The sequence below is a fragment of the Anopheles maculipalpis genome, chromosome 2RL (assembly GCF_943734695.1).
Source record: "Anopheles maculipalpis chromosome 2RL, idAnoMacuDA_375_x, whole genome shotgun sequence".
Classification (NCBI taxonomy): Eukaryota; Metazoa; Arthropoda; class Insecta; order Diptera; family Culicidae; genus Anopheles; species Anopheles maculipalpis.
The window spans coordinates 43,345,010-43,353,732 of record NC_064871.1 but is presented as its reverse complement, the minus strand read 5'-3'; the positions used below and the strand labels follow the sequence as shown (position 1 = coordinate 43,353,732).

The window sequence follows — 8,723 nt, the reverse complement described above, 5'->3', positions numbered from 1 at the left end:
ATGGTAAGACAAACCTTCCATACATGTGGGTTGATTGATTAACTGTCTACTGTTACAAAAAAAGTTTTGGTATTGAATTTTGAATTTTGCTAACGGCCACAGTATTTAAAAAAAGAAAACATTAAACTGTAGCACAAAAACAAGTATATTGAAGAAGGAAAATAGAAACATAAAATTGTGAAGAAATAGTAAACGAGTACGAGAGAGCTAAACTATTGCGGTGTGTGTGTGTTTTAAGTATATCACGTGGAATAGAGACCCCCAGAAAGGAAAACGAACACAAACTGAAGAGCCCCTTGGGTAATACGGGATGTGTAAAACTGTTCATCCTTTCAATCCTTTTCTGCTGTCTCTCTGCTGTACACGAGAAATGAGTTGTTTGCTTGGTAGAATGTTGTTATGATTGATTAAATTAATTTAGCGCTCTTTAAATGCCAACTAGTTCCTGTTTGCAGTGCACAATTTATGCGTTACAGAATTTATCCTTTTACACCGTATTCTCTCGCCCTAGTGCGCGAGGAGTTCGTGTCTCGTGTTATTTTTTTTTTTCGCTCAATATTATCAGTACCGGTGTACTATGCTACGTGGGGAATAATACCATGATTGTACCAGTTACACCAACCAGTACTCTATACTTCTGCCAATTTAAATGCTCCGGATAAAACTATGTTTTCCACCAGCACCGGCAGCAGTAGCAGCAGCAGCAGCATATGCTTTTGCTTCCGTTTGTTGCCTTTACTAAGAGAGAAAGAGTATTCATTTCATGTTATGTTCATCCATTTCACGTTTCTTCATTTGCTTTTGCCCGTTTTTGACTACGCTTTAGGTTTAACTTGTTTTTGTGTTGTTTTATATCCTTCTTCACGCCCCCAAAAAGCGAGAGAGAATGTATATAATATGCATATAGAATAATAATTATATACCAATAACATTTCCCCGTCCCCGTCGTTTTTGCTTTTTGTTGTTTTGTCGTTTTACACCATTACGGCTGCCCCGCAAAAAGCACAGGATAAATGGGTTTTGTGGGGGGAGGTTTTTTTTTTTGTTCAAAAACCAGCTTTCCTTAAAAATTACTGTGCGATATTTTGTTTCCATGTTTCCATGCCTGTGTTTCGATCGACTAGCTTCTTTCGTGGAAAATCGTTTTACAGCACAAGTGTTCCAGTAGAGGCAGCAGCAGTAGCGAGGAGCTCAGCTCTTTTCGTCTCACCACTACCTCAACAGCAACTGTTTAAATGTTAATCAAAAAGAAATAAATGGAAAATAGTAAGAAAGAACTGTTCTCCTTCGTGGCGATGCGCTTTGTGTCGTGTTAAAGCAAAATAAACACGTCAATTCGAAGGTGCGAATGTAATAGAAGAAGGGAGAGGATATAAACAGTGGGAAAACACCATGGAACGTAGAAACGTAGAAAAAAGGTAAAACGGAGCCGAGATATGTGTAAAGGGGAGAGACACGGTGAGCAAGTAAATGTCAAGCTTTTCTAGATTTGTCCCTTTTGATTCCTTTAGGTCGTCACAAATCGGTTTCTCTTCCTCATATTGTGGTGGGTTTTTACTCAACTGCGTTTCTGCAATCAAAAGAGTACCTTTCGCAGCACAGTTAGCCAGTTTATCTATAATAAGTTATTATAAATACTACTATAACTAAGTTTCTTTTCTTTCCCTTCCTCAACGCTCACTCTCTCTCTCTCGCTTCTCTCCCATATCTCTTCTCCGTTACCGCCTTTTCTTTCCATGGCCCGCTTATCCTTTCTCCGCGCTCTAACTTCTTCATTAGACTAGTGTGTGCTTCGAGGGGAAGCACTCTTGCTTATGCATCCCCCCTTTTATGACACTAAATTAAAGGTTCGTCTTCTCTGTGTTGACTTATTTTGCGCCTTTGAACATACCAGACTTTTTCGCATCCGCGGTTTTGAGATCATGTTCTTGGACAATCAGAAAACGACGACTCGTCGAAACAGAAGCCGCAGCAGCAGCAGCAACTGTTTGTTTCCCAGCTAGTTTCAACCAAACGAGTGGAAAAGAGTCCCGTTTTCCTCCACTATCTGTAATGTCTGTTTTAGTTGCTTCTTAAGTACGCGTTTTGTTTCGTTTTCGTTTGTTTTGTTTTGCTTTGCTTGTGTTTTTATATTCTTTCATATTCTTTACCTCCCAACAACGGGTTTTAAGCCCTTTTGCTTTTAGTTTAGTCTCTACCGCCATCATTATCATTATACTATAAGTGTTTGAGATCGACTTGAATATGTGTCCCCACCATGGTGTATGCAAATTCAAAACCACTAGCGTAGCGTGTCCTGTAAGTGTCTGATTGCTGGTGTGTGCTGCATTCGTAAATGCCGTTTAGTATAACAGTGTTATACACACGCACGAGTGCATCAGTGATGTACATGTGTTCTCTGCCATGTGTATTCATTAGAGGCTGTATTAGCAGAATCCTTTTTACCCGAAGGAAAAAGTATATTTTGCTAGGCTCGTCGTGTTTTGACTCTGTTTTTTTTTTTTTTTAATGGAAATCATACATAAACCACACTTAATAATCAGCTTCATTTCACTCTTTGTTGAAGGAAATATACACGCTGTTACAAATTCTCTAACACTGTGTTGCCTCCTCCTGCTTCGCCTTCTGCTTTACACACTTTGCATTTGTCCTATGCCCTTTTTTGTTTCACCTACAATTTATCCCAATAAATAAGTTAAGCAAATAAATAAAATTCTTCTAATACCTGCATCCCTTCCCGCATTATATGTATGTATGTGTGTGTGTATATATATATATAGCAATATAATTATATCCTTACACTTCGACACTGCTATGATGCATTTCTTCTTCTCCTACCAAAAGCATTTACCTAAACGATCGGAAAAGTGTAGTATTGTGGTGTGAAAGTGTGAGGATTTGTTGATTCACAGAACACTGGACAGCACTGGAAACAAAAAGAAGATCGTAGCCGACCTACACTAACTGTCCTACACTATTGCAACGGGTCTTGATTGCAAATTAGCTCCTTTGTAATGTACTTTTCCTTATCATCTCTGCTTCCATTCTTGCCTCTTACTGTTATTACTTCGCTTTTGTGTGTGTTGTTTTTTTTTTTTTTTTTTTTTTTGGTAGCAAACGTTTAGAAAAATGCACGTTATCCTTGTGTACAGTAGACTAACCATAATTTTATATATTATATATAATAAAAAAAACCTAGAGTTTATAAAATATAGGCAAAACACAAACATATACATATATATATGCATGCCTCACACGTCGTATGCGCCTTTGCGGTGCGCGACCTTTCATCGTTTTTTTTGTTAATGTTTTGTTTTGTTTTTTTTTTGCTAAATTGTTACCAATTTTAGTCGATCTTCTGCTTGCTTACCTTTTTCTTTTTACCTTTCGCTTCCTATAATCATTTCTGACCTTTGACTAGATTTGTGTTTACTTGCACTTCCACTACCGTGTGATCTTCCACGTCTGGGTCTGCTTATCGGTGCGCGGAGTTTAGTGGTTTTGTGTTACCTCTATAGAACAGATTCAATGATTTTGACCACACACGTGTGCATATCGGAGACGTTCGGCCCCCGGTTGGGGTTTCCCATTTGCTCGCCTATTCAAACTATCCTTGCTTTCTCTACACTACATCCAATTCTGCGTCAGCTTGTTTAGATTGTTTTGTTTCGAACTACTTACACACGTGGACTCCGAGAGACGGGATTAGCTGTCAACCAAGTGGTGTATGGGGGAGGTTCGGTTTTTGACCATACACATCCACCAAATGTTAGTTAATGGGTTTTCTTTACCTGCTGGGTGGGTGAGTGCGAAGACATCTGGCTGACACGATTTCCATTGTTTTTTTTTTTCTCTCGGTGGCTTCCACTCCCTTAAAACTGTGTGTGCCCGCTACTTGTGTACGTATGGATTGTTGGTTTCAGTTTCGCGGATTTGGGGGGGGTTTGTTTGCTATGCGTCAACTCCGTTTAATGTTGCATACTAAACGGTGGACGGTGGAATTTGGAAGAAAATAAATTATAAAAAAGAATGGAATTAGAAATTAATTAGTTAGAGATCGTTTTTGTAAGGATGTAATAAGTTAATAGTGCAGATCCGGTAAACAGGAAACGTGGTACAATTAGTATTTTTTTAAATATAAAATTATCTGACAAACACTTGTTAAAGATCACACAAACAGCATACAGACAAAAGGGAGCATTACAACTACAACACTTGCAATTAGTAGAGAAAGCAATGAAGGGATTCATTTTTGAGATTTAAAAAGCTCGATTAGAATTGTGTCCCTTTCAGCACGTTGCACAAGCTCTCCATATTAAAGCATTAGTAAAGGTTAGAAAAGCGATCGAAAAGGAACCCATATGTTGGCCTGCCCAGCACCAGCACCACCACTACCACCACCACCACCACCACCATGTCCCTGCAAGTATACTACGAATGAACGATCCGCAACCAAAATAAATCCACATTCAGACAATCAATTGGCAGCAGAAAAGCCCACTGACGCCGGCCGAGGACACACCGATGGCGGGGGGTGTTTTGGGATGGGAAGAAATTTAAAGCCGCAGACTTTCAGACGGCGTGCCTATTTTTCGGCTCAACTCACGCTTCTTTAGACGTTCCTTCGCTCTGGGCCCCTTTGGAGCTCCCCATCGTCAATTCTTTGTGGCCACTGGAACGCTGCTGCTGCTGTTGCTGTCCACCCAGCATCCTTTTCTGTTCTTTTTTATGTTTTGTATGTGTGTGTGTGTGGATGGTTTGGTTATGGTTTGGCTTCAGCTCGTGTGTTTTCTTCAGTGCACGAATCGCTCTAGTTATCGCTCATGTGGCCACCGCTGAAATTGATCGTGGAGGACGTTGTGAAAGAGGGTTGTATATTTATTATATTTACATGACTGTGCTGCCCGCCCGACCCAACAGCAAAGCGGCGGACAAGATCTCTCGTTCGAAATGAGAAAAAGAGAAGAGAGAGCGAGAGATAGTGTCACCGAAGGGAGGCTTTGTGGGTGAAATTGCACTAAATTAGATGAAATTGAACATGGGACACGCGGACGAGCAGCAAAAGTATTTGAGAGTGTGTGTGTTGTGTAAGTTAGTGTTGGAAGAAGCAATGGAGAAGCATGTGTGGAGCTGGTGGAGAAAAAACGGGGAAAATGTTCATGCTTGCGATTGGATTGTTCAGCTAGGACCACAAGGACGCACCAGACGATGTAGTAGTAATGCTCTCTTTTGTCATTTTTCTTATGTCAAACACCAGTTAAAGGCCAATTTTGAAAGAAAAGAGCTAAGCTGGTCCAAGGCTTGAAGGGCTCGGTTTGAATAATTAATGTATAATTAGTAACAAAAATCTTTTTTATAATAGAAATAGATTTTTAAAATGATTGGACATGAGGTGACAAGGTCAAAATCTAAGGCCTGCAAAGATGAAACTTTTAAGGAACAACTTAAATAAGGCTCAAAAAATAAACAATAAATGTACGCAATGGCGTCGCAGGAAGAGCAGGAGAGGGCGGGTCCGATGGCGAGAAAGGGAAGCATGGGTTTCAGTAAGATGAGAAAAGGTATATATAAAAAGAGAAGTTCAATTTACTTTGATTTGTTGGTCTTGAAGCTGACTTGCAAAACGCGCTGTCCCAACGTGTAGCCGTTGAGTGAGCGGATCGCCAGCATCGCCTCCTCGTAGTTGGTCATCGTGACGAACCCGTAACCCTTGCACTGGTTCGTCGCCGCATCCTTGATGACCTTCACGTTCTGTACGGCACCGAACGGTCCGAACAGCTGCCACAGCGTGTTTTCTTCCGTTTCCGGTGCAAGGTTGTAGATGAATATGCTCCAGCCACCGGACGGGGCCACATTTAGCCCGTTGGTCGGTGCGGCGGGCAGCATCATGTCCAGCACCTCACCACCCATCGGCGAAAACCGTGCCAGACCCTTGTTGATCGGATGGTGGATTGCACCGAGGCGGCGCGTTAGCTGCGGGTTCAGGAAGGCCGGCAGGGCGGGCTGCACTACCTTGGCGGCCGCATTCTGGCCCGGTGTGTTCGAGAACTTGACCGTGATCGGATCGGTGAGTCCCTTAGGTGTGGTACCGTTCAGTGCCTGGATGGCACGTTCCGCTTCCTTGCGCTGGTCGAACCGGATGAAGCCGACACCTTTCGGCTTATCGTTGCCTTCTTGGATGAGGACGCGCGATGTGATGATTTCACCGTACGGTCGGAAAATCGTTTCCAGCTCTTCCTGGGTGATCGTTTTCGGCAGTCCGGAGATGTACAGATTTGCACCCTTGATACCCTCGGAGCTTGGCCGTGCGAACGACACCTTCAGCACCTTGTTTTGTAACCGCAAACCATTCAACACATTGACCGCCTGCTCCGCATCCTGCGGCCGATGGTAGTTGACGAACCCGTAGCCCAAGCTTTGACCTTTCGGTTGGCCGGGATAGATGACGTTCTTGTCCCGCACCAGCTTCACACTTTCCACCTCTCCGACGCTCGAGAAGAGTGACCGGATCTCTTCCTCCGTCATCGTTTGGGGCAGATAGTTGACGATCAGATTGGTGCGTGAATTGTTGTCGGAGCTTTGGGCGCCACCGCCGGTAGCTCCACCAGCCGTCTGGCCTGCGTCACCGCCACCGCCACCACCACCACCACCATTGCCACCATTCTGCTGCTGCTGTTGCTGTTGCTGCTGCTGCTGCTGCTGTTGCTGCTGCTGCTTCTGGAGGTCCTGTACGGCCGCCAGCACCTTGTTCGTCATGTTTACGGTCGTAATTTTGAGGCTGTTGCAGATGTTCCCGCGGCTAAGCGCACGGGAGCTGACCGGGAAGCAGAGATGGGGATTAACTTAACACTTTACCTCCTTAGAAGGTATTTGTTGGCCTAGGGCGCACGTGTTTGTGAGTGTGTGTCGCAGGAACAGAACAGAGATACACAGGAGATAGGTTTGCAGCAGGGTTTAGTAGGAACGCGTGTTCTTTTTATGGAGCGACAGGAAACACACAACAAATAGCCACCCACTCTCTTCTCTGGTTCCCGGGGAAGGCGGAAGCGGCACTACATACACGCACAACGGATTCTGGTTCCGAAAATCACTTTAAACACTCGCACACGGACGGACGGACGGACAGTATGCACCGCGCGATGATGGCAGCAAAGCAGTCGCCGAATTGGCCTCCCGTTTAGAGTTGACCGTACCGAAACTTCTCTCACCCCCTGTGTGCGTCGACGACGGATGGCCTGCAAGAGTGGTAAAAAATGGCTGCTCACTACACACGGAACGGAAGCAACACGAACAACACACAAACACTACCAATGCTTACGAGCTTCTCGCTCTCGCTTGTTCGCTTGCTAGCTCGCTTTGGCAGGTAGGTTTCAGGCATGCACTTCCTTCCGATGAGCGAGAAAACAAGCGCGTGTTAAACGCCGCTCTTGCTCTTTTTCGACACGCGTAAACTGTACGCACTATTCGACACACCAATACCACTTCAACCACGGTTCTGCTACTGCTGCTTACTTCACGCACACTACCACTGCATACACACTTGTCAGTACACGCGGGCACGTTATCGGTGTGTTGGTGCTTACCAGTGCGCTATTATGCTTTACCAAGCGACTTGGGTCGGCCTTTTTTATTATGAAGAAAAAATATTCCTTCACCGCAATTATTCACTTATCTACACTACCGGGAAACAACATATAACAGTGTTTTTGGCTTACTTTTTGTAGAAGATAATTGCTACACTGCTGCGAATCGCCGCACCGTTTACGAACTGAACACAAACGCTCTGTGTGTGCGTGTGTGTATGTTGCGGGAGTTCACTTGACGATGCTCTTTCTCTTTTGCTCCTGTATACGGTCGCACACTATTCGCTATTTGCGCAATCAATTTGATGCGTGTATATATATGTAGGATAGTAGTGGTGGTTGACCGATAGAAAAAAAACACGAGCCAAGAGAGCGAGCGACGCACACCACGCACGACACTGAGGACTGCCGAAATACAATTGAACGGAATTGCGTCCGCAGGGTTGGACCGTACCTAAAAGGTTTGTGTTCGTTCGGGTTCACCCACTTCGGCAGTTTTCCGAAGGGTGTTCTAGCGTTTTCCCGTATCCGTCGCGTATCCTTGCCAAGGAGGAAACAGGACGTGACTTGAGCGCATAATGCACTTTGAACGAAAGCATAAATCCCTTCGTGTTAACTTCGTGCAACGATGAAAATGTCTTTACGTTAGCATATAACAGAGCGTGGATCCTTGTTGTAGGCCTTGCTCTGGTTGAAAGGATACAGGGCCTTATCTTGTAATAATGCTGGATAAAATGATTTTCTTTTACTTTTCCATTTTAAATCGAAAGGAAATATTGCTGATGGCTTATCGGTTAATAATTTGTGAACGATCTAAAACGGGCTGTGATGTACAGCATTGCACTGAACAAGATCTATTTATCCTCTTTTTTAATGAAGAGCGCATCCTAAAAAAATGGAAACATTTTACAGCCCGGTGAAATGTTGTGAATCAAAAAAGCTTCTTCAAGAACTTTTGAAATTGCAGTGCGTGGCCTTATTTCGAATTTTCATTCGAAATATTTTTACTCGATTCGAAAATCATGTGTCTCGACGTTTATGACAGTGGATCAGGAGTTGGTTTCTAGACAAGAAACATCAAAACAAAAGAGTGTGTTGTGCTGCGTGTGGTAAAGTTGGGTGAATATTTTTCTTTTTTCC

The 8,723-nt window shown here is 43.6% G+C and overlaps 1 protein-coding gene across 3 annotated transcripts in view; it reads right to left on the bottom strand.

The window, feature by feature from the left end:
- Positions 1-4,751: 4,751 nt before the first annotated feature.
- LOC126558232 (protein elav-like) overlaps positions 4,752-8,723 on the bottom strand; it is a 381,245-nt gene continuing 377,273 nt past the window's right edge. For 2 of the 3 annotated variants that reach the window (XM_050214202.1, XM_050214203.1), the window contains exon 2: positions 5,587-6,617. In XM_050214202.1, the coding sequence (XP_050070159.1) occupies positions 5,587-6,525 (939 nt within the window). In that variant the 5' untranslated portion in view covers positions 6,526-6,617. Of the gene's footprint in view, positions 4,836-5,586; positions 6,817-8,723 lie in introns of those variants that run through there. The other variant, XM_050214201.1, reaches the window with a different exon arrangement.